The sequence below is a fragment of the Choloepus didactylus genome, chromosome 11, assembly GCF_015220235.1.
Source record: "Choloepus didactylus isolate mChoDid1 chromosome 11, mChoDid1.pri, whole genome shotgun sequence".
Taxonomy (NCBI): domain Eukaryota; kingdom Metazoa; phylum Chordata; class Mammalia; order Pilosa; family Megalonychidae; genus Choloepus; species Choloepus didactylus.
The window spans coordinates 11,339,434-11,366,784 of record NC_051317.1 but is presented as its reverse complement, the minus strand read 5'-3'; the positions used below and the strand labels follow the sequence as shown (position 1 = coordinate 11,366,784).

Genomic DNA, 27,351 nt, shown 5'->3' with positions numbered 1-27,351 from the left:
TTTCTTTAGAAGTATGTGCAATAATAATTTAATTGAGTTTAGTTACTTGATTCCATCTGATAATCTTATTCTTTTGATAGGGAGTTAATATATGTTCTTCTTATAATAGATAAGCTTGGTTTTAATTCTGTCATCTTAATTTCTGTTCTAATTTTGCTTTTAAGTTGTCCTTTTCCTTAATTCTGAATTCTAGATTTAGCTACATAATGTGCATCTTTTTATTTCCTTTTTCTCCCCTTCTTATTATGTGAGGTTTTTATTAAGGTGTACTGTCAGTTTTTGATTCCACTATAGTGGTCCTCAAACTTTTAATCTTTAGTATACATAACAAAGATCCAAGAGATTAAAAAAAAAAAATGTTGATTCCTACAAGTTTTCCAACCCAAATTTTGTTCTATAACGATTGAGGTGGAATCTGCTTTTTAAGCAAGCATTCCAGGTGAATCTAATGCAAGCAATCTGTGGTAGATTCTTTGAGAAACACTGTTGTAGTAGTTGTCTATGTCAATTTTAAAGATATCTTTAATCCTTAAATTTCTGAATCATAAATTTTAAAAATAAAAGAGTAAAACCTGAAGGTTTGCTATGAGTTAGCAAGCAAATATTTCTCTCCTCCACAATCCTCATCCATACTTTTAGGGTACATTGTAGGATTATTGTATGGATTTGTTATTTTGGCATATCTTTTTGGTATCTAGATTTTAAAAATATTTCAATTATGCTTTATTCTGTAACGTTAAATACTAGAATTTTATAGCTATAATTCTACATGCTCTCTAGAATTCTAAGTGCTAGTACTGGATTTTCCTACTCTAAAGTTCTTTATTTTCTTTACCTTTTACTTGGGGCTGGGTTGTTTTATTAGGTTTTTATTTTTATTTTTTTTAAATAAGGGATTATAGATGCAATGTTCCCTGAGACCTTGCATACTGAGGATAGAATACCTTTCTTTTGCCTTTATATTTCACAAATAATGTTTTTAGGTTATATGTTCTCCTTTCTCAGAAACCTGTAAGATTTTTCTCATTGTCTTATGGAATTGACTATTGTGGAGAAGTTTGGGATATATTTTTTGTGTGTGTTTCTATCCCTTTAGGTCACTCACTTTTTCTGTCTGGAAATTTAGAAATTTCAGAAGATAAGTTTGTATAATTTTTATCTTGGAACACAGTGTATCCTTTGGTTTATAAGGTTAATTAATTCATTACAGATAGGTATACATATATACTGTATAGCACAGCATTTAAGAGTTCAGCCTCTGGAGTCATATTCTCTGTTCAACCATTATTAGTTGTCCAACTTTAAGCAACTTAATTACCCTCCCTGTGTCTCAGTTGGTCATCTATAAAATTAGAATTACTACAATATGGGATAATAATAAAAACCTACATGACCAACATAATATATACAGAGTCTAAGCACATAGTAGACATTCCTGAAGTGTTTATAATAATAGTAAATAGTTTATTATAACAATATTAAACTAATTATTATATTTAGCTATCATTGTTAGATGCAAATATGTTTTCTGTCCCACCTTTTCCCTTCTATAAAAGACAAATATCAGGTTCTGCTTGTTTAATTCATGGTACTTGTCCTGTATATGTATTATCTTTACTTTAAGGGATTTTTATTTCTATTTTTTTTCCTTTGCACTTAGCATGATTTTCTTTGGCATGAACTTTGTGTTACTGCCTTGACCTTTTGCGACATTGATTCTCTTTCTTACTGTTTTAAATTCATTTATTAGTTTATATAACGATTGCTTTGTCTTCATTTTCTCCCTTTTAATTTTCTCTTCTCAGCGCATCTTTGATCTTTGGTTTCATCCTCTCTTTTCATTTTTGGTGAGAGAGAAACTGAAACATTTTAATTTACTCTGAAATGTGTCTCTTTTCCATATGGAGCCACTTCTGTTGTCTGTAAGCTGAGTTCCTCCCTCTCTCTCTTTAATTTGGTAGTTTGCAGTTGCCATGATGGCTCTTTGTTTAGATGCTTTGTCTTGCTGGAGACACTGCTGTCAGTCTTCCCATTTGCACAGATATAGCTTGGGTAGATTTTTTTTCTAGCACTAATCTTGGCCCTGCTTATACATCTGCAGAGCTTCAGTTTCAGTTGGATGTTGATTGTTTTTGTTTTGCTTTTCTATTGCTGTTTTATTCTATATGGCTCTGTACAGAAAGGAGAAGAACTGGACATTGGTTTTTGGAATCTTCTATCTCTTCACTTCCCAACATTTTTCATAGTTTATAACATTAGTTGTCAGTTCATTGTTTTAAGGGCTGGGTGGTCGGTTGCTTGTGTGTTTGTTTAGGTGTTTGTGTTGTGTGTGCATGTGTATAGTCCGAAACTCTCATATGGCGCTACAGATATGCAAACTATAAGAGGACTTTTCTGGGGAAGAACCTGGCAATCTGTATCACTATTTTAAAGGCACATGCAATTCCACTTTGAAAGATATACCAGGGATCAATATTGTGCCAACATGTTTACAATGGGATATTTATTTTACAGTTATTTATAATGGAAAAGCAATTAAGCAATGCAAACAACTAACAATAGGTGCTTATAGATAAATAAATTATGGTGCACCCATTAAATAAAATTTCTGTGCCTATTAAAAATGATGTATTCTTACATTTATTTATTTGAAAAAGAAAGTGAACAATACCAGGGTATACAATACTGGAGTATGATTATTCTGGTATGTCAATATGTGTGGATAAAAGGTAATTTTATCAGTGATTATATCTTGGTGTAGGGATAGAGGTGTTTTTTTTACTGTCTTTTATACTATTTCAGAACAGTGATCATTTATTAGTTTTATAATAAGAAAAAAAGCAATAGAGCTTAAAAAGAAAAACTGAGAAAGATACACATTCCTGATGCCACAATAATAAGAAACATTGAATGCTCTTTCCCTGGTATTCTACAAAGTCTTTAACATAATCATCTTATTTAATCGTCTTAGCAACTCCATGAGGAAGAAATTAGTGTTTTCAGTTGAGAGTGGGAAGTTTAACTTTTCAAGGCTGGAAAGGTTAAAGTTGCACAATATCACATAGTGAAGAAAAGGCAAAGCCTGGATGTGAGCCCAGGTTTTTCTGACTCAAAACCACTGTCTTCCCAAGTGCCCTTGCTAGCCTCACAGGACTGCTCCACAGGGCTGGAGGCTTTCAGAGCTTACGGGTGTGATAGAAAGCTCATTATTTGGACTTTTGAGTACTTGCACTTATTTCATGCTCTAAAAATACACTTGAAAGATATACTCAAAGGACAGAATGACGAAATACTCAACTCAGAAAAGTGTAAAAGAAGACATTAAGATTCATATTTCAAGGTAAATCAATGAACATTCTCTTTAATGTAAAATTTTATGAAACCGAAGAAGAGAACTTGACAAATAAGGATCCAAGTCACGGGATCAGAGAGTATCACAAACTCTTTGAAGCCACCAACCGAACAATTTAATGCACTGAAGAGGCAAATTTTCTTCAAAATAACCTTATGATCTGAGGATATCCCTGAATATTTATGTGACTTTACCTCATTCAACCATTTTCATTATAAACCCAAACTCCAATTGTCAAATATGTTTTCTTCTAAATAGTTAACATTCGACCCAGAATACAATCCAATCAAATAAGTCTACTTCAATTTCAACCAGAGGAGGTAGAGTAAAAACAAAGAACAGCAACAACAATATAAATGAGATGGCCTGAGAGCACCGACAGAGCAGGTGCTGGGATGTTTAGTGGCTTATGACTAAAATCCTGATTAACAAAATTTCAAGCATCTCTTCTCCTGGAATCTACTTAAGAATACCATTATCAGACTCTATTACTATGCATAACACAGCAAACAATGATGCTAAAAAGTAACTTAAAATACCAAAACAATTTAATAGGTTAGCAATTTAATAGGTTAGCCATACCCGCCCCATCCCCACCCCAAAGGCAACAACAAGGTGTCAAGGAATTTGGCATCAGAGCAATTAAATTAAGAATATGATACGTAGAAGATACATTAATGAAAGCTCATCTGGCATCAAGTCCTTATATAGGAAAGAGTCACAAACATTCAATACCATTCAGTGCCTCACAAAGAAATGTAAATTTAAAAATGGAGTTAGAGACAATGTAGTGGATGATAAGTTGGAGTGGTGACAATTATAATCATCTTCTAATTTGGAGGGAATAACAATTTGACAATTAAGAATTGCAAACATATGAAGATTCAGAAACTAAACTCTAAGTATTAGCCAGTAGCAGGTTTCTTTGAAATTCATTTAAGTCAGGAGTTTTGACAAGGCACAATCTCAATTATTGCCACTTATCTGTTATTTTAATTGCACTGGGTCTGCAAAGATAATATAATTTGAAAAATCAGTGAATATAAATCAACAAGGACTTGATGCAGGGATAACACCATTACACACAAATTAATAATCTAGGACAGAAAATATAGGTGCCTGAATTCTGAGCCAACCAATAGAAGAAATGTGTACTTCACCTACTCAGCTAACAAAAAGAAACACAATGACAAAACTAAAAAAGGTCCGAGTAGATAATGACGTTCTCGCCTCTCAATACAAATGAAAAGGAATGTCAAAATATGATCCTCTTGCCTTCTTTCTCTAGCATAAGAATAATGCATGAATGGAACACTGATGCTTAAGGTCACCAAAACTATATTAAAACAAAAGGAAACAAAACAAAACAAACAAACAAAAAAGAAGCAAACAGGTAATCCCCACTAAGTTCTCATGAAAACACTTAAACTTATCGCCACGTCCCTGTGGATGCACGCGGTCATCCGCAAAGACCCCATACATTATTTTAAAGGGAACAGCTAAACAAATTGGCTCCAACAGAAATACAAATAAATGGATTAAAAACTGGCTATCTAACCGTATACAGAGAGAAATCGTAATTGGTAGTCCGTCTAGTTGGGGAGAGGTTTCCAGTAGGGTCCCACAAGGATCGATATTGGGTCCCATTTTGTTTAATATCTTTATAAAAAATCTGGAAGACAAAGTAGAGAATGTGCTAATTAAATAGACTGATGCCACTAGATTAGATCAGCGGTTAAATTAAATTAGATATAGTAAATTTAATTGGTCTTTTGAAAACACAAGAAAAGACCAATTGCTAACAGGTAATGGGAATTCTAATTAGTTGTGTTTTTATTTTTCAGGTATTATTTTTAAAAAATTGAATTCTAGGTACTAGAAGTAGATAGATTAGTGGCTTTGCATTGCAAAAGGTTAGGCACAATGGATAAGGACAACACAGAGACTCACAACATCCATGAATGCAGATTAAAATAAAAAAACCTTCAATGAAGATCTCTTTGGACAGGTTTATTTGGAAAACTAGTAGTCTTTTGATACAGCAGGAATTTGGAGGCATTTCATATATGTAAGAATCAAGGTGGTGAAAAGGCAAGAAAGCAAATTCTCAAATAGGTAATTATCAAGGAAACAACATGAAGCTTAAGAAAAAAGAGCTGAAAACTTGAAGGCATGAGCAAGAACAGTGGGTGAAATCAATCAAATGCAAATTCCATAAGGAAAAAGAAGACATACACAAATAGAAGAATGCAAAGAATAATTGGGAGAACCTCCTAACACTAGACTAGAGATTACGTTTTTTTGAACCACTCCATAGGACAATTGGGAAAAAATATTTAGTAGACCTCTTGTTGGTTTGAAGTTTATCTTTTAAAAATCTTGGTATTTTACAACTTAATTTGTACATAAAGACAACTGTGAAAATGACAGCCCCTAGTTATTCATTGACTCTTGTCTGCAGGCAGGTGGGTTTTTTCAAAGTGAGGTCAACTGAGCTGAATATATGTGGATTAAGGTAGAATTAGTTATTTTTTGTTTGTTTGTATGTTATACGTGCTTGCATAGTGATAAGTACACTGTGTATGGGAGTAAACCTTGGCCATTTCACTTACTTTAAGAGCCCCAGTTTCTATACCAGTTAAATGACAGGATAAGAATTGTTTTAAAAGCTGCAGATTGCCTTCTTAAAGTAAAAACTTATGGGAAACTAATACAGAAAAGAAATTGGAAAAAGTGATGGAAGTCTGCTGTTGAACTAGCAATGGGCTCCCACCTGGGCAGATTTCCCATTTTCATCGCTTCCTGACTTTAGGACAGAACACAGTTTAAAAATCTCTTCAGAAGCTCTAACATATGGCTTCCACCTCCTTCCCATCTCACTAAACTGAGGTGAAAAATTCAGTCCCTCTCCTAGTGAGCAGCCAACAATACTTGGCTGATTATGTGTGCCCAATCTTTGGGAAAAAAATGACTTTAGAACCACCATTGAAAAGAACGAACATTTGATAAGAAATAGAATGGCATTACTCACAATGCTGACATAAAAGAAGGCACTGTGCAATCAATCAGAAACCAAGGTGACTTTTCTCTAACTTCTATGCTGGGTTAAGAAGGAAATTAGGGATTTGGAATGTTAGACAGTCATGGTCATCTTTTTGTTTTAATCTAATGAAGATAGCTGCAGGTATTCTGACATGAGAAATAGTTGATAAAGTTCTAAATAGCTGGTTTGCTATAGATTTTACAGCTATTAACTGTTGAAATATGATAGCTTTGTTTCGACTCTAAAACTGCTTTCATGAAAAATTCCTCACTAGATAGCATTCTCTTTTAGGGACGGGATTGCATCCTACATGTTGAAGTATGTAAAACACACATGCAAGCATCATAAATAGTTCTCGAGATGGTAAGTTTCATATTCAAAATAATAATTCCCACCATTTATAATATGTAAGGTTGTTTTCATCAATATTTACCATTAACTGAGTGCTTGCCATGTCCTGGGAATTACATTAACCTCCTCATACATTGTCACAAATAATCATCATAAAAACTTTACGAGAGAGGTTTTAACCCTGTTTTACAGATGAGGAAACTGAAGTTGCCAGAAAGGCTGAATTGCTTGTCTAGGGCCACACAGAGTTTAAGTGGGAGGGTAGACACTGAGCCTGACTGACTCCAAAATATCTTTTCGTCACCACTGTGCCAAATCATAACATGGGATCTCTCAATTGTTGTACATCCTGATCAAAGAAAATGGAGAAAGCATCTTGCTTTTTTTTTTTTTTTTTTCCTTGGCCTCAGTTTCTCATGTGTGAAACCAGGGGATTGGACTAGAGCAGGGTTTTGCAACCTCTGCTTTACTGACATTTTGGGCTGGATAATTCTTTGTCGGGAGGGAGTGTCGTTTGTATTGCAGGATGTTTAGCAGCATCTCTGACTTCTTCCCACTAGATGCCAGTAGCATCTGCCCACTTGTGGCAACCAAAAAATGTCTTAGATATTTCCCAGTGTCCTCTGGGGGTGGGTGAGGGCAAAATTGTCACTGTTTTGAGAAGCCCTGGACTGAAGATCTCTAGAAAACTTCTTTCGACTCTCACTTTCTCTGACCTGATTTGTGGATCCACCTTCAGCCTAAAGGATAAATTTTCACCACTATGGAGTACCTGCCGGGCAAACTCTCTCTATCTCCACCTCCACACATTGGATTTGAAACTAACACTCTCCTGTTCAGTTTGCTATAAAACCTCCACTGCTATGTGTCTTAAATTTATCATTCCAGTGCAAATTGGCATAAAAAAAAAATAGAGTAGAAGAAAGTGAAAAGAGATAGGATGTTATCTTATTGTCAGTCTTGCATTGGGAAATCAATTTAAATTCGTTTCAAACTACAGTCCTGTGAGATAATTTATTTATTCATTTTATTTTCTTTACTATGGCTTTATATCAGGAACATAGTAAAATGGGTTTTAAAAAAGCATGCTCTTATTTATTAGCCTGAGAGTCATCATGGTAAGTTGGAATCTACTGACAGATTCCAATAATTCCAGGAAATAAAACCTTGGGATCAGAGAGAAATTGACAAGTTCCTAAACTCCAGTGTTCCATTGGCTTTCAAGGGCCATACATAAAATTTGTATCCTTACAAATTATCTCCTGAGAAAGAAGTGCCTTTGATTAGAGAAGTGTTCAATATCAAATAACAGACATATGAATCCACATGGAAAACATCAGTGAGTTAGAAGTTTCCATAGGGTTGGCTACAAATAAAAGCCAATGGTAGTTTAAATATTAAAATGTCAGTGAAATATTTCATTAATACTATGGTTACTAATTCCAGACGTTTTAAAGGTATTACTGTTTTCTTAGTCCCTTCATCATTATTTACTGAATCCAACATCTCACACTGCTTTATAAACACTATTTATGGCAGATATTAAAACAAGGTCTTGCTTGTTTGATCTATTCTGAAGAGTCTGCATTTTGACTACATGAAAATACATCCATAAATGCTGTTTAGTACAGAAAGTTCTATAACAGGAAGCCAGATGAAATCACATTAAGAAGGCAAGAGGCTCACCGGGACTGTTGTCAAAGCCTCAAAGTGTGGTGGTTCTCAGTCTTTGCTGCAGGTTAGAATAACCCAAGAACTTTAAAAAATTATGACTCCCAGGCAAATGTCAGAACAATTAAGTCAGAAATTCTGAGGAAGGGGCCCAAGTTCCAGCATGTTTAAATGTTCTCCAGGTCATTCCAATGGACATCCAAGGTTGGGAATGAATGCCTTAAAAATAAGCACAGTTTACAACTGTGTGGACGATTGTTCTTTGATTACGCCTGGGTTCAGCAACATACGAGTCTGGTATGGTTAAGTGCTCCAGTGATTTTAAATGTTGCACATGCAAGGTATTAAGTGATATTGTGTCTCTTAAGGAGAAAAATGATTCCTCACATTTCCCCTCTACTTTTCTTTCTATCTTTCTGACTACTTAAAGGAGAAGGTCTCAGTTTGTAGCTGGTGGGTCTTTAACATCTCCTACTTGCTGATCTCCCTTTTTATCACAGTGAAGGCAGAACTTGGGCCCCGAGTGTTCATCAGACAATATGGAATTTATCAACATATTGTACTTATTTTTATTTATGAGATATCTTCTAGTGTTTCTGGAAGTAATGCTGGTGGAATGATAAGTTTTCTTTTTATCTACATTGAAATAAAGTGAATAAATGTAAAAAAAATAAAGTAAAAACAAATATTATAGTCATGTGGAAAAAAAATCATAAAGGTGGCTCAGATGACTGAGGTTTGGGCAACCCTAATATTAATGAAAAGTGCATCAAAATGTTGGGTCACAAATTTGGGCCCTAATTGTGCCTCCGTCACTAATTATCTGTGTGATTTTGGAAAATTATCCATTCTTTTCCTTGGGCCTCATTTTCCTCATTTGTTAAACAAGGACATTAGCCTATATTGTTAGCAACTTTCTGTGAGTGTAAGAAGCAAGGAGGGCTTGCCCTCTAAATTTACCTTGTTTACATCCAGACGCATCTTCTCATTGTTGGCACTAGCGGCCTTCTCAGCTGCCTTCTTTTGGCGTTGGGGTCCCCTCCCAAAGAAGATGTAGTTGACGAGAGCATACTCCAGAAGGGCCATGAAAACGAAGACAAAGCACCCCATCAGGTACATGTCAATGGCCTTCACATAGGGAATTTTAGGGAGAGTTTCCCGGAGGTGGGTGTTGATCGTGGTCATTGTGAGGACAGTTGTGATTCCTGAAAAAATGAGAGGGTTAGAGGAATAGTGTTTCTATTTCCTTGCTGCCCTCATAAATTCTGGAAAGGTTAATTGCACTCATTTTCTCATTCTTTGTAGGTCACAAAATATTTATTGTGCATTTGTTGTATACTAAGCCTTATGATTAGCCCAGGAGATATGCATGAACTATTAGTTTACAGTGAATACTAGTCATTTTGGAATATTTTAAAAATTATACTTGTTTATTTATATGTCTAGAGGAGATTCAGAAATGTGAATCAAATGCTATGCTAGACATGTATGAAGAGTGAGGGTTGAGAATACGGAGGATGCCCTAGTTCAGCTTGTAGTATGGTGGGGAAGAGAACAGGCAATGGGGACTTCTGAGTTTAGCTCTGTAGAATGAGTGGGAGTCACCCAGGCAGGAGATGGGAGATGGTAGTACTGAGGGATTTGGTGGTGTAAAGAGCTTTGCATATGAAGGCTGGCTTTGGGGTGTGAAAAGATGACACCCAGTAGTGGAATCTCAAGAAAGTGTGGATATAACCTAGAACATGAAGAAAAAAGTGGTGAGGAAAGCAGAGACTTAAGCATGTGTTGCATGATGGAGAAATGTATATACAGAGCCTAAGAGAGAGTTTGGACTTAAAATCAAAGGCACTGTGGAACTCCTGACAAGCTTCAAGTGGGGAGGTACATAGTCAAATTGTATTTCAGGCAATTGCTCTGGTAGCAGTGTGGCGGATGGAGGAGTATCATACAAGACAGAATAAAGAATACTAGTTTAAGAGGCATTCAGAATACTTCAAGTAAGTGTTGAAGGGGACGTAAATTAAAACAAATGAATACATTATGCAGGCAATGTGGAAGACTGTTGTCAACATTTGGAAACTGGAGGTAGAGGATAACAGAGAAGCAGGAATCGTATCCCTTTTGTTTGTGGATTGGTCAGCTAAGCATATAATGCCAAGATATGTGATATGGAAGTACTATAGTATTCCTTATGGGAAATGCCACCATGGATCAGGCTACAATTGTTCGTCCAGCTGAGTGGACATCCCCGGCCATGTGGGGTAGTTTCCCTCAAATATAACCAGAGAGACAGACTGAGTTACGCTGCGCTAAAGCATTGGAAGTCAAGAGTCCCAAATACATTGGAAGTCAAGAGTCCCAAATAGGATGAGGTCCAGCTCTGTAGCAAAAGAATGATGTGCAAATAGACAAAGCTCAGAGGTCAAGATCACACAGACTGGAAGTTGTACAGTTGCCCTTTGAACCAGGTCGGCTCTGGCTCAGGAGCCTGTGTCTTTAAACACTGACCAGCACCACATCCCAGAGGTTAAGTTTCCTCTTTAAGATTTATTGGGACATAGTTTTTATTTACTTTAACCTCTTAAATAAGATCCTAACCTTTGTTTTATTTGTTTTTAATACATGCTTATGAAACAGCTACAGAAGAAATAAATTTGAGCATTTGATTCTGAGCATGATCAGAAAAACCCTCCCTGGTCTTGCTTCAGATCTAGGTGTCTTGTATTTCTAATATCTTCCTTATAATCTTAGTCATTTTGAAACACTTTCTGACATCATTTTTTCTCAGCATTATTTCAGCCATAGATTATTCTGTACTGTGGATGTAATAAAACTGACAATACTGATTTGACTAGTCATCTAAATCTCATTTTAAGGTATTTCTGAAACTAGTAATAAAATAGCCACATAAAAAGATAATTTAAAAACTTATTTTAAAATGCCAATAAATTATTTACTATTACTATAACAGACATAAAATAGGTAACAGATTTTCTCTTTGGAAAAATAGGATATCTACAAACTTCCACGTTCCTTTATTTACTGAGCACCATTTACTGTGTGAGACACTATGGATATAATGGAAGCAAAACCAGGTATGGACCTTCCACCAGTGGATCTTTCAGTACTGTGGGGAAAATAAACATTGGTCAAATAACCAAATAAATGTAAATTATAACTGCAGGAGTTCTAAGGTAATGCAAAAGTGGAGGGGAGGTAATATACATATCTATCTATATACATAATATATATATATCTAATATATACATCAGAGGAGACTTGATTCAGTCTGGGAGGTATTCATCACTTCTCCTCCCTTCCACCCTTGAACTACCACAATCTCATCTCAACACAGCAGCCAGAGTGATCCTTTTCAAGCCATGCCACTTCTTTGCTATATGGCTCTCTACCTGACTCAGAGTAAAAGCAACATCTTTACCATGGCCTGTGAACCCCTTCATGATTTTTTAGTCCCCTCTCCCCAAAATTGTCTTTTACTATTTTCATCTTGGACATACTTGGCATGTTCCCATCTCAGGGCCTTTGCAGTAGCCTGGAATATCCTCATCCACATTTCTACATGATTCCCTCCCCCTTCTTTAAGTCTTTGTCCAAATGACAACTTCTAAGTGAGGCATACCTGATTATTCTAAACTGTACACCCTGGCAAGTCCAATTCTCTTACCTTGTTTCATGTCCCTTTATAGGCTTAACATATTATACAATTTGCATAGTTATTACAGTTATTTTCCATCTTCTACTGCTAGAAGGACACTGGTGTATCTCTAGGGCCTAGTATATTTGGCACATAGATGTTCAACAAATATTTCTTGAATGAATAAATGAATGAATTCTCTAAGGAAATAAAGGTTGAAATGGTAGAGGAGACAATTCAACATTTTAAATGGAAGAGTCAGAACTCAATAAAGATTTTATTAAAATTCATTAATTTATGGTATCTAGGGTTAAAAACATAAAAATGTTCAGGAAATGTAATTTATTTTCCTCCTTTGGTGTTATAACAAAAAATGAGGCATAGGATGAACTGTGCCATGAACAATTTCCCCACATCCTTACTGCGTTATCTCCTGCCCTCTGCCATTCTAATCCAAAATGTTAATAAGACTTTAGAATTCTTTCTGCTTATCCATTAGCTACACATGACGTTTCCTTGTTTCTTGCTCAGAAAAAAAAAATACATAAAAGGGAGCTCTTCTCAGGTAAAGAAGCACGGATACAGACTGAACAATTATGCAAGCAATATTACATGAAATATGCTTCAATAAAAATATCAAACTGATGGGACTAATTTCATTAAAATTACCAACAGCTATGCGGTTAACTAATTTTGACATGAAAGAGTTGTAATTTGTGTTTAATTGATTTAATGCTGAATGAGATCACCCAAAGTCTCACAGCCAAATCCTTGTAATGTGAATGGTTTCTTCATGCACCACAAATTCCAGGACAACACACACACAAACGGTCCAACTCCACAAGCAGTTGGAAAGCAACCTACCTAATGCCACTCTTGCAGCAGAAGCATCATAATTAATCCAGAAGGAGACCCAGGACAGAATGGTGATCAGGATGGAGGGCATGTACGTTTGCAGGATAAAGTAACCAATGTTTCTCTTCAGTTTAAAGCTGAGGGACAACCTGGGATAGGAACCTAGAAAGGCAAGTTTAGAACATCATCATTATCTATGAATATGTATAGGATATTCCCTTTAAATACCCTCAAAGAGTTTGTACATCTTCCCTAAATTAAATTTTAGCCCTTGGTAAAGGATGCTTTCTTTTGCAAAAGTAGTCTGAGAACGCTGGGTTTTTAATTGGCAGGAGATATGCAGTATTGAACATACCTTGGAGTCACCAGTTTTCAAAGATCCCCATCAAAGATACTCACTCTCAGCAACTGTGACAACAGGGCAGCTGGGGTCAGCCCCTTTGCCCACTCCCTCAATTATTCCTCAGCAAGTTCAGCCCTTAAGTTTTGTCATATACAAGAATAAGCTTGCATGCTCCCATCATAGTAAAAGAAGTCTCTTCATAAGTCACAGGATGCATTTTAAATTTGTAATTGATGTTAAGGCTTCAGGGAGTGAAGGAGCACCCTGGAATTTTGTGTAGATTTTCATGTGCATACATCTATTTTCTAAGTTCATAGTTTTTATCAGAATTTCAAAGGAATCCCTAACCCACCAAAATGGAGAGAATCACTATCCTTGAGAAATATTTGTGGGAGATATAACTTCAAGAATCAATCTCATGAAGGCTAGGCCCTTTGATTGTGGTGATCCAGTAATCATTCTTCAAAGAAAATAGGAAACAGAACACAGTCTTAGCACATAAAATAATCACTTTAACATAGAACAAGGGGAAGATGTTCTCACTAACTGAAAGGAGGCCTTGTCTAGCCTTCTTGGGCAAAGCCAAGTGTCTTAATGTTAAAGTAGGAATATAAGTAGGAATTCATTTCCATAGGGTCTGAGGGTTCGGAGGACTTCAAATTTACGAAAAGTTTCTGTTGTTGCTGTTGTTATTTCATTAGAGCTGGAGGCTACTTTGCAGCAATCTGTACAAGTAATTTGCATGGGCACAAAGTGGCTGAATCCTTAGCAGAAGGGCAATTCGAAATCCGTGGTTAAATTATTAGCTATTTCTATTCCTAGGAGAGTCATTTCAATAAGGAAAACATAAAAAGGAATATTTCTGTGGGCTTACTATCTTTTCCCCTAAATGAGTGCTTAGCAAGTGATTACTTTTCTGGACTTTATGTTAGGGAAAATGTAAAAATTTTGCTGATGAAACCAAGTTTCACAATCAAAATCTCAATCTTGGAAGGGTAACTATGGTGAAGGCATTTCAGGATAATTTCAACATTGGGAAGAGCTTTTAGCTCCAAAACAAGAAGTAAACCTACTTAAAAACGTTGCTGCTTTTTGAGGAAAGTGGGAAAACCTAGCACCCTAGTGTTCTTAGAGAACTTCATTGTGATCAGACAGCACTGTGACATGGCTATCCCCTGGAGGTTTCAGAGGATTATGATCAATTCTGTGTGTGGTGGCTTGGAATTATGTACCCCGCTAAAGCATGTTTACAAACTTAATCCATCCCCATGGGTGTGAACCCTCTATAAATAGGATTTGATGAGATTACTTCAGTTAAGGTATGGCTCAACTAAATAAGGATGGGTCTTAATCCTATTACTGAAGGCCTTAAAGGGAAGTTCACAGAGAGAGAGAAAGAGAGCCATGCAGGTCACAATCAGAAGCTGGAAGTCAGTGGATCTGAGAAGCCTGGAAAAGCCACTATGTGCATTGCCATAGAACAGAAAAGCCAAGGACTAAGGATCACCAGCAGCCACCCCCAGAATGCCACAGTTTTCTGGGAGAAAGCATCACAGTGATGATGACTTGATTTTGGACTTCACCTAACTTCACTGTTTAAACCAAGCCTTTGCATGGCATTTGCTTTCAACCAGGAAACTGAAACACTGTGGAATGCATAAATTTGAGGGAATGGGACTCTAATTCTTTACCAACTTCTTTATTCTCTTCTTTCTTGATGCTAAGGAGCAGATCTTCAAAATTTCCCTTTATCTGACCTCAAATCCAAAGCATATGGCTTTGTGTCAGAAAGCCCCCAAGCCAGGCCCTGCAACCCAGGTGTTCATTTCTTTATTTCTATCTCTAATAATTAGTATCTTCTCTGGAAAATGAGAGATATAGAGCTGACCCTGTTAGCTTTGCTGTGTGTTCCTTTGGGAAAGTAACTGAGTGGGTTCAGAACTGGAGCTGTAGGTTTGTGGGGAACTGAGGCTTTTTGTTTGTTTGTTTGTTTGTTTGTTTTTTGCAGATCTAAGTCATATAGAGTCACAGTCATTTCCTGGGACCCAACCCTGATATAAGAGAATACTTTTGACAAAATGGGATGAAGATCTTTTCCCTTAACCCCAGTACAAACCTGTGGAAAACACCACCTTCTTGGTGATAAGTTTGTAATCTACGATAGAGAACTGTGGTAGTTCAATCTTTGTCACTCCTGTTACTGCGTTATCGTCTCCACGCCAGTAAAACTCAATGTCATCGGTTGTATATCCATCTGTAAAAGGAAACGTACACACAAAGAGATACACACAACACAACAAACAGAAAGAATACCAGTTTAGAAGATGAAATAAGACAGAAATAATAAAAGCTACAACTTCCTGAAAAGTTGTTACGTGCTAGGAACCATTCTAAGCCTAAAAGTGTATTATTGCATTTAATCTTTGCAACAATCCTATGAGGGAAATATTAGCAGACTCATATTAGGCAAATGTGGCTTAGAAAGGTTAACAGTTTCCATAAAGTCGTGCAATGAAGAAGTGGTATATTGAGATCTTGAACCTAGGTTTATCTGACTAGAAACCTCCTTCATTCAAACATTATCACATAACCCTGAACCATAGAAAAGAAGTACATTCAGCACAGCACTGAATGCTCTCAAACTCTCCACAAATGTAACATAATTGAATTAGAGTATATTTGAGCTTCAAGTCAGAAGAGAGTGAATATTAAGAACTCAGTCATCAGTTCTTTATATTCACACGTCATCTTCATTGCTCGATTTTGCAGTGTAACTGTTTTCAAAAAACTCTCAAAACAAAATTAATTCTGATATCTTTAAGGAAAAATTGTAAGTGTACAATGAACAGTGTGAATGCCTGGTGCATTTAGGAGGCTTGCTTACATTCATTCAACAATTAATTATTGTATACCTACTATGACATGATTAAAATATCTAGTTATTTATTGAGTATCATCATTTTATTATTAGGAACTCTGTTAAGTGCTTTACTTCAATTACCTCATTTAATCCTCACTAACATCATTTTTTAGATTAGCAGATTTTATATACATTATTTTAAATATAGAGCAACTTTGCTTCAAACTAGCTATTTTTATCTTCATTTCATGGTTGAGGAAATTAAGGCTTAGAGAGATTTAAATAACTTGCCAAAAATCACACATCTTTTAAGTGTTTGCATGTAGATTTTACACCAGATCTAGGTGAATGACCTGAAAGCCAGAATTTTATCACTGCAAACCCCGCCCACCCTTGCCAGGAAATATAAAACATGTTATATGTTTCAGAAACTAAATGTCAACTTGTGTTAAAATAAAATTCATCCATTTTCAAATGAAGAGAATAAGAAAAAAGTCACTATTTCCAACAAAGTACTAAGCATAAACTAAGGTATGTTTCTGGTCCTCCAGCTTCTTTTCTTCTTTTTAGGCAGAAGAATGTAAATATCTATTTTATCTCAAAAAGGTTATATAGGAGATGCCTAATAGTTATTTAACAGGCAGAAAAACTATCAATAACTTTTGTCAAACTGCCAGATAGTTGACACAGTGCTTGCTAGGCAGTATCCGGTAGAAAATAGGCATAGTAAATATTTCTGGATTAATAAAATAATTATGTAATACACATATGGATATGGGGTGATGCTATTTATCCAGATGCTTGGTATTGTGAAAAAAATTAGCTAATAGCTTTTTTGAAAGATAAGAATTATAACAAATTAATAAAAAAAATCTTTAATTGCATACCATTTTTTTTTTTGCTATGTCATGAAAACATGCAAGCATTTGCACAAAGAGAGCCTTAGCTGTTGAACAACACTAACAGAACTCTCCAAAGTGTTTTGACATTGAAAATAAAACATTTGAAGATCTTTTTGATGTCCAAGGTTTTGGAACCTGACACAATGGAGCAGCAAATCATATATACTTTATAACTACTGCTGGTCTTAAAAAACCAAATCTTCTTGCCTTCATTTTTCGTTAACCAAATATAGAATGTTGCAAATAGAAAGCAAATATGTACTCTTGCATCATTGATTTCTGAAGATGAAAGACCAGCAGTCCATGATACTGCAAGGTGGTCAAGTTTCAAAGCCGGCTCAATATACTGTGTAGGCTTAGTTCAAGGCAGACCTCATTTTCTTCCCTTGCTTTGAATCTTCTCTGAAGGAACACAGCAATCCCTCAAAGGGATTAAAACATTAAAAGAAAACACATTCAAATATATATGAACTGACGTTTAGAGCTTTCATAATAATAATTAGTGAAAAAATAATTAGATTTCTTTTAAAAAATAAAAGGAGATGCAGTGAAAGTCCTCATTAATGTGTTTAAAATTAAACTCATCATTTATATTTTATTCATGGGATTCAAGAAAATAAGTCATTAAATTATTTTGTACTGTCATTAAAATATAACCCACATAATAAATTCAGATGGCCTATGAATAAATCAAAATATACATTTATTGGAGGAATTAAGTTTTCTTGGAGGAGTTAAGACTGTGAAATGTTACAAGACTTTGTAAATGTACAAATTTAACAGGTATAAAACATACAAGACATAAGTAATAGATATGCTCGCTTTCAAACAGCCATAAAAACATGTACTATGTGAGATCTAAAGAGTAGAAATTCCATTTTGAAAACATTCACCTAATTAACTGAACATGTTCTCATAATTGTGACACTATCTTATTACATAACATGGCATTTTTAAAAGTATTTTTTCCATCTTTACTGTTAGTCTACATGTCTATTTTATTATCTACTAACTAAATATTTCATTTTAGAAAGATTTTACTGTGGAAAAATACAAACCTGGACCAAGATATTAAACAGTGGGGCCCAGTGAGAACATTTAGAAGAGTTTTATTATAAACAGCACAATTTTTTTCTCTAGGGGGAAATTACAGTGACATATTATTCTCTCATTACTTATTTAAACTTTATCCTCAGTTGGTTTGGTAAATGTCCTAGGGTAATTATCTATTTGGTATCTCCCATTGTACCTCACATAGCAATAATCATATCGTAGGTGCTTTAAATTAATTTCAGACATCCTGTTCAACTGGGACTCCTGCAGCCAGAAAGATAAGACGGTATTAGAATTATCAATATCACCATCAACATTATATTCCCAGCTATCGTTATTTGCACATTACCAAGAAGTGTGCAAAGCATATTCTCATTTAAATGCCATGATCAATTCTGAGGCAGATAGAAATATCCTCATTTTACAGGTTCAGAAACAGAGGCTTGGAACCAAAGGGCACATGTTAATAAGTTGTAGAGCTGAGTTTAGAATTTTTATCTTCCTATCTCTACAGTCCCAGTATTCTGGACTACCAATCAAAATGACAGATTTGCCACTGATCAATGTTCATCTAGAGCTACTCTTAGCTTTCATGACTGGCATTTGACATATCCAGCCAAACAAGTTTCTTCAAATAAGCAGTTTACCTTGCCCTCTGTAACACTATAGGCATCTGACTACAAAACAACCTGCATTTTACCCTCAAATAGAAGGTGGCAAGAAATCCACTGTGTCATAATAGCTTACTCAGTAAGAAGCATTTTAGGATTATTCACCAGCACTGCTGAGCATTCATCTGTCATGTCTGGGTTGGACCATAAAGAACTATGAGAACTTTTTGGGCTTTGTCAGATTCACACTGAATTCCGTGTGACAGAGTTAAACTGGTTGTGATGATTGAGAATTGTAGGTCAGTGCTACTTGTATAGTCCACACCAGTCATCGCTAGTTCAAAATTTTCACAAATCATCTTATTTCAATTTTTTTTTTTTGCCCTTTATCTGTCTATCATGGCACATTCAAAGCTCTGTGAATTGAACACCTCATTGTAAAAAATCAGCACTGTAAAAAAAAAGTGCCTGCATATTAGCATTAAAAATTTTTGTGGCTATTACTATCAGTCTGCAAGTAACAATTAGTAAAACTCGATTTCTTTTATTTAGATGAGAAAATATAAATAGAAATGTCAACATTTAGTTACTGAGCCTGAATAGTCATTTTTTGCATCTCTCCACAGTACGCATAAAATCTGCAGTATGCACTTTGAAGCCCACTGCTCCAAAGGCATCTTTCCCAAAGTGTGCTCTGAGGAGCTTCATGCAAAAGAGTTCTAAAGTCAATGTATTTGGGAAACACTGCACATTTTGATCCATCTTATAGAGTCACAAAACATTAACACAGAAAAGCTTAAGGAATCCTGCTTAATTTTAGTTACCCCTGGCATTTCCCAAACCCATTTGGACAGGTAAGGTTTTTCTGTTAGGATATAAAAGATACCCACTCATGTATAATCATTCCATTAAATGCTGGAATTATTCACAAATTTTAGGGAAACTATACACAGCGCTCTTTAGTTATGTTCCCCAGAAAGCCAGCTAAGTACCTGAGATGACCCTTAGTCCCATAAAACCAAATCTTGTTTTTCAGTGGATTAAACTTTTTTCTTCCTTCAAAAAGTTTCTAGGGAAGAAGAAAACCGTTTGCAGTAAAAAGAGGTCAAATTGCGTTTTAATGGAGCGAGGCAGGCAAACATTTCAGGGAAGCAGTTGACTACTGAGTAAGAGAGCCACTGTTCTCAGGACTAACTCCGCTACTGTAATTGGAAGTCCATCAGTCCACAATTAGAATGGACTCAGCTCCACGGAGGGGCCTGTAGACTGTGCAAAGGGACAGAACTGAGTACAGTCAACTCCAAATAAAAGTCACGGGGACTTTTCAAGAGGGAGAAGGAGACACACTTGTCAGCCACAACTCTTTAAATTCAGCAAGGACGGTGTTTCAAAGGCACGCTGAGTGATTGATGTGATGTCTTAATTGCATCTTATTCTTCCTTCTGCTCCTTAGATGGACTGGTAGACTCAAATGTTCTGCTGTCAAATCATTGCTAGACCTCAAGCAGCTCAAAAGACTTGGCCTAGGATAAGTCAGGCTTGATTACCTAGTGGGATCTTACGAAGGACAGCATCAAGTCACAGTTCAGTGTTTGAATCACATCAAAGACAACCTATTCTTTTGTTTAACTATGATTTTTTAAATTCAAATCTTGTGATGTAAGAGAATAGAAAATTTATCATAATCAAGTATAATTTCAGATTGTACACTTTAAAGACCACTTCTCCCTTTGGAGAGTTCCCATGCACCAGCCCAAACAAAGGAATTACTGTTAGTACCAGTCCTTAAATAAAAAGGGCTGAAACAGACTACCAAGGTGGAGCAAAGGCTCCTGTGTCAAAGAAAATATTCTGATGGTGCTGACCTTATATATATATAGTTATTCCTGAGGTGAACAAAAGTATCCTTTGAGTGGCCACACCCTCTGGTTATGGCATTCTCCGGGCTGATCTATTTTGGAAACCAATGTGCCACAGTAGTCTCTCCAGAGACAGCCAGTACCTACAGTTTAAACAGAATAATGCTCCCTGGTGGAAAGTGGATACAGTCACATGAAGAGTCTGTTAACCCAAGAGTGGTAATGGAGGATGTTTAAATTAACAAGGCCAACTGAATGGCCAGGGAAATATGCACAGCTGTGCAATAAAACCCCATCAACTGTTGCACCGACCCATCTGCTCTCTAATAAGGGGTGACAGAGGAAGCGAAGGCCTGGCCAACTGCTGCAGGAACTGGTCTGGACTTCGCCAGCTTAACCCGTTCTTTTGTGCATCCTCACTGTGAAGGAGGTCAGCTGAGGGCTCTTTTATTTAAGGGTTAGCAGGCAGGAAGTTCTTGCAGAGGAATTTTTGGCCCAAAAGCCACAGGGTCTGTATGGACTGTTAGCATGTGTCTTGACTAATAAGCAAAATTTTCAAGCTATCCCTAAACTCCAGATATGAGCCACTCCTCTGTGCTTGCTTAATAACCTCTATGAGCATGCAATAGATTTAATTTAAATTATCTGGTAAAGAGTTGATCTCCTACAATAAATAAACAATGAGTTTTTATTTAAACAGCAAGCATATATTCTTCAAATTTGTAACAATGGTTACAAGTGGAAGGGTGGCAAATATCAGCTATTTAGTAAGTACTTGCAGAGATGAGCTGGGATTGTGTTTGGCAAGAGGGCTGATGTAAATAGCAGGAGGGAGGCCTCAGAGGCTGATAATGCAAACCCAGTTAAACAGACACTACCGTTTTGTCTGGGGGAGTCAAGAAGAACTCAATGAACTGGTCTAGAGCAAGAACTTTTTTGAAATGGCTACCAGCTAACTTTTTAAAGCATTTTCTGTGTGAAGCTAAATGTTTCATTATCACTATCTCGTTTAATACTTACAGAAAAACACTTAAAATAGAAATTATTACCTCCATTTGACAGATGAAGAAGCTACAATTTAAAGAGTCTTAGTTATTGCCCACATGTCAGAAATGGGAATTGAACTCAATCCTGTCTAATGCTAGAGTCCAATCTCTCAGTCACTGTATTCACTGCCTCACACTACCATTCAGTGTCATATTTCTGCAGTCACTGGTGGATAGATATTAGAAATGACTAAAGGCCATAGTCCCAATAAGATTAAACAAATAAAGATTGATGAGGGAAAGTAAATGACATAATCTCTTCCCCACCTCTCCCTCCCTCTGAACATGAACACATCGAATTTAAATTCTTGCTCGAGTTCACCGATTAATGAGTTTTGAGCTAGAACTAGCTCTACACACTCACTTAGTCATTGAAGATCCCCTACTTTAAGGTGAGAAATCTTCTGTTTTTCTATGAATGAGAAGAGAGAAGGGAGAATTTTCTTTTCCTCTGCAGTTTTTTGATATTTATAATTATCTGCTCTAAAACCAGCAAGGGGAGTGGTGGAACTTTGGTTTGTTACATCTAATATTCAGAAATGATACTGTGATAGCTTGTATACAAAATGTTTGTAAGTACTTCCCTCACTATATCCAGGCCCCCTTGCAATGTGACTTGGTAGGTCCTCCTATGAAGATGTAGTTTTTCCCACTCCTTGAAATCTGGGCTGTCCTTGTCACGTGCTTTGATCAAAAGAAGTAATGTTAAGCCAGTTCTGAACTTGGACCACAGGAGGTCTTGTAGCTTCCCCTTGCTAGTTTGGAACCCTGCTGTGTGTCATGAATGGGCCCTGGCTAGCCCACCGGAAGACAAGAGATATGTGGCCCAGTCACCCCTGACTGTAGCACTCAGCCATCCTATTCCAGCACTCAGCCAGCCTGTCCCCAGCTGACTGTGGGTGAACCACAGATGTCTGTGTGAACCCAGCTGAAATCAGCTTAGCCTGGCTCTGAGTAGCAGAGCCTCCCAGCTAACCAGTAGCCTCCTGAACAATAATAAAATGTTCTTTTTTTTTTAATCCACTAGTTTTGGGGATAGACTGTTAAGTAGCAAAGGCTAATGGAGAACAAATACTAGGTCCCACAACAAACAAACTTTTTTTTTTTCATGGAGGGGTGTTTACACCTTTATTTGTAGAATAAGTCATAAACACAGTTGGGCATTGCTTCAGAGAATCTACCTGGTTTTATGAATATTACAGTTAGAGCCATATGATATAACCCAAATCTAGAGAACTTCCTAGGTTAAAGTCCCAGTCTTGCTATATATAAGCTGTAGAATTTGGGGAAAATTATATACTCTATTTAGAGCTCAGTCTCTACATCTGAAAAATAAAGTTATTTTTCTAAAACCTCAGTCCTCAAACTTATGTCTCAGACTCCCTTTATACTCTGAAAAATTATTAGGCACTCCAAAGAGCTTTGGTTTATGTGAGTTATGCCTCTTGATATTTACCATGTTAGAAGTTAAAACTGAGGCATTTAAAATATTTATTTGTGAAATCATATAAAATGCCAATAATAACCCAACTGCATGTGAATACAAATAACATTTTTATGAAAAATAGCTATATTTTCTAAAACAACAAAAATTAGTGAAAAGAGTGGCATCGTTTTACATTTTCATAAATGTCTTTAATGTCTTGTGTAATGGAAGACATCTGGATCTCATATTTACTACTGCATTGAGTTGTTGAGATAATTGTTTTGTGTAGCCTCTGGAAAATAAGACTGTACATTATGAAGGAATGAAAGTAAAAAAGGTAATTAACATCTTGCTATTATTATGAAGAGGGCTTTGACCTTGAGGACACATTGAAAGGGTCACAGGGAACTCCAGGGTCCCTGGACCACACTTTGAGAATCACTGTCCTAGAGGATCTCTAAACTGAAATTCTGTGATTTAAGGAAAACTCTAAAAAATCCATTTATATTTAAAGGACTAAGGATTACAGAAAAAAAAAAAACAAAAAACAAAACAAACAAAAAAACAACCTAGCCATCTAGTCTTCCAGTGTAGTAGAAATTTAAAAAAAAGAAAAAAAAAAAATCACTTTTGAATAGCTAGGGAATTTTAAAGGTCATTTTTGTTCCTTAGACTAATTTTTTTAAAGGAATATATAACTGAAGTTCTTAAAATTTAATGTAAATCATTTGGTTCTCCTTTGGTGAAATAAAACTTGTGAATTTAAAAAAGGAAACCAATGCTTTTCCATTCAATTGAAGCTATTTTCCATCCATATCAGACTATTGACCCGTCAGAAGGTGTGCCTTTATGAATAAAGAGATATGTCAATTCCCCTGGTACAGCCCTTAAACACCTGTGCAGATTAACTCACATAAACAAGACTCTGACAGCAAGTTCATTAGTGCAGGCCAAGGGTCAACATTTGGGGCTTCTAATGTGGAGTAAAACCTATCAATCTTCTTCTCTTTCTTTCTTTTTTTTTTTTTTAACACTCTTACATAGAAAACTCAAGTAATGTTTAAAGCCTTGATCAACATTTACTTAAATTTGATCTTTCTTATTATCTTCCTGGCTTGGGAAAAAAATCATTCTTTAATATTGTTTTTTAAACACTGACACCATAGATAAAATACAGGACATTTGATATGAATCGTAACTTAAATAATTATCAAGATATAATCCAAATTCAGCTAAACTAAGTCTAGCATCCTCACATCTGTTCAATTCTTTTATTCAGATTGAGCAAATAATTAGTATGCTGTTATGATTTTATAGATAGGTCCACAGATTGTTTAATAGTCCTATCCACAAATAGTGCAAATTAATTCCCCTCTCCTGGAGCATCAGCTGGACTTAGTGATGCACTTTTAAGAAATAAAATACAGCAGAAGTGAGGGCATGCCACTTCTGAGAATTGGTTATAAGAGGGCTGAGGCTTCTGTCTTGGATGCACATGCTCTTTCTCTCTCTTTTTTGATTAATTGCTCCACTGTGTGTGAGCTGCTGGGTTATGAGCTGCCCTATGGAGAGAACCACATGGTGGGTCAGAGGGAAACCTCCAGCCAACAGCCAGAGGAAACGAGGACCTCAGTCCAACAGCCCATGAGGAGCTGAGGCCTGCCAGGGCCCTGTAATGAGCTTGAGAGCAAATTCTCCCCCCAGTCAAGCCATCATGTGAGAATGCATCCTCTGCCAGGAGCCTGACACAACCTCGTGAAAGACCTAGAGCCTGAACCACCCAGTTAAGCCATTCTGGATTCCTGATCCCCAGAAACTATAAGATAATTAATATCTGTCATCTAAGCTGCTGATTTTTGGAGTAATTGGTTACCCAGCAATAAATAACTAATATATCTACTATCTTGGAGATGACCACATGATCTAGTAGAACAATCATAGTCTTTAGAGTCAAACAGATTTCAATTAAAATACTGTCTCAATGTGTCACCAAAGTCTAACTGCTCTAAAAAGCAAATAATACTACTTACATTTTCAGTGTTATTTTAAGAACTAGAAAAAAAATCTTACAAATGAATTAGCTCACTGGCTTAATGATTACTGGCAATTAGTATTCTGATTATTGATATCTATAGTTAGACCAAAGTTTTTATTTTAGTTTTATAATTTTACACATTTTAAAAATAACCTTCCAACTGTAAATTTTGGTTCAGTTCAGTTCAGTTAGGAAAATAGTGTTCATTTACTATGAAAAATCTACTAAGAACTCCCTCTGAGGGATGCAGAATTTGGTAAATCATTAAATCTCTTCCATCAGAAAATAATAAACACAGGATTGAATTCATGATAGAGTCATATTCCTTCTCCTGACCTATCTAGACAGAGAAGCAAAGGAAAGAGAACTGATTTAATGGTTATTTGTCTCATACCACCAGCAATCTGGGTTTGAAAGCTTGGTTGTCAAATCACGGATAAGATTCCCTAATGTTTCAGGAACCAAAAGGTAGAATATAAGGCAATAGAGGATTCTGGGGGCAGTTGTGAATTAGAGGGTGTTACTCCTTATCTGAAGCAATTCACACACAAGCACTACCACCAGAAACAGAAACACGGTGCTGCTCAAACAAAATATGTGTGTTATGGATAAAGCTACCACCTGAATCCGTGTGTTCACATCCTAAGAAGCACATTTCCATATGCGTAGAGTGATCTAATAATTACCTCTCTGCAACTACTTTGTTTGCCAAATTGGTCAAACCAATTGGTTTGGAAATGTGGAAGCCCCTTTCCTTCCACCATTGGTCATTAACAGACACAAGAACTTTGTTCTTGTTCTAAGCTCAAGGTTAAATAGCAAAGGCAAGATCATAATTTTCAAGATGGCCAGGTGTTTAGGTGATTTGTGCAAGCCAGAGCAGGACTCCTGAATTGCAGCTCTAGTGTTTGCCTTTTGAATGTTTGCAACCCAGATTGTCCACGACAAGTTGCCTGAATGTCTAGAAATAATTAGGATAATATCATTGATTTGGCAGCAGATAAACTCAATGTTCATGGTGGATTTGTGCTGACCCTACTTATCTGAATCGTCCTACTATTTTTTTTTTCTTTATTAGAGAAGTTGTGATTTTATAGAACAATCATGCATAAACTACAGGATTCCCAGATATCACCCTATTATTAACAATTTACAGGGTATGCAACATTTGGTACAATTAGTGAAAGCACATTTTTATAACTGCACTATTAACTACAGTCCATGATTTAACTTAGGGCCCACTATTTGTGTAGTGCAGTTTCATGCATTTTTTTTTTTTAACATTTTATTCTGTTAGAATATATATAACCTAACATTTTCCCTATAGTTTTTCTTTATAAAACTTGGATATTCTTCAGTATCCAACATTAAGCAAAATATCCATAAAGCTTCAACAAAAGCAAAACCCAAAACTCAAACTATTAAAACTTGCTTCTTTAGTCCCTAAGGATTGTGCAATTTGCAGATAATAGTGCAATCTTCTGACTGGAACAAAACCCAATTGATTTTGAAATTCAAGGGGTGGTATTCACCAGGCCACATTATCTTTATAGAACTATGATTTTAGAGTACACATAGTTTCTATGACGAGAGAGAAAATAAAGCATTAGTATTACCAGGGTAGAAAATTGGTATTTAAACAATAGCCCTAGGGCTTAAAGAATGAGTCACCTCAGCAGTGTCTTTAAATTTTTGTGGGCCAAGAAATCATCTCCAAGACCTATTAAATATGCCTATTCTTGGGCCCTGCCTCTAGAGATTCTAACTGTGTAGGTCCAAGCTCAGATCCAGGTAACTGTATACAATGTATCTTAATAAATTTGCCCTCTGATTCTGATGCATGGGCCATGCTTCCATGCATGGAGAGAAACTCTACACTAAAGTTTGAAAAATTCCTTAAAAATTTCAAGAATGCTCTCTAGGACATAAATACATTTATATTTTCTTAGACATGGTGAATCCTGGGGACTATAGGATTATATAATTTTAAGGATATATCTGAGAGAATTAATCTTTCTTCTGGCTTCAGGCATATGTGTCTGCAAATTTGGCACTCCATGTGTCCAAAATAAAGCTCTACAAGTTCTTTGTGTTCTACTTGCAATATGTCCATCTACTTCTCTCCATCTCCCATGGCTAATATCACAGCCCAAGACTGAATCATTGCCGGCCAGGATAACTGCTATAGCTGCCTAGCTGGTTTCCCTGTTTCTACTTCTATTCCCCTGCAATCTAGTCTCCACACAGCAGGCAGAGAGTTCTTAATAAGCCCTGCTCAAAACCTTCCAA

General features: G+C 36.1%; 1 protein-coding gene across 1 annotated transcript in view; it reads right to left on the bottom strand.

Annotated features, from left to right (window-relative positions):
* The window catches only part of GABRB2 (gamma-aminobutyric acid type A receptor subunit beta2), a 232,590-nt gene that overhangs the window by 30,702 nt on the left and 174,537 nt on the right, over positions 1-27,351 (bottom strand). Inside the window, exons 6-8 of the mRNA XM_037799426.1 lie at positions 15,387-15,524; positions 12,937-13,089; positions 9,378-9,622 (exon numbers count right to left, since the gene is read on the bottom strand). Coding sequence (XP_037655354.1) covers positions 9,378-9,622; positions 12,937-13,089; positions 15,387-15,524 — 536 coding nt within the window. The remainder of the gene's footprint in view (positions 1-9,377; positions 9,623-12,936; positions 13,090-15,386; positions 15,525-27,351) is intronic.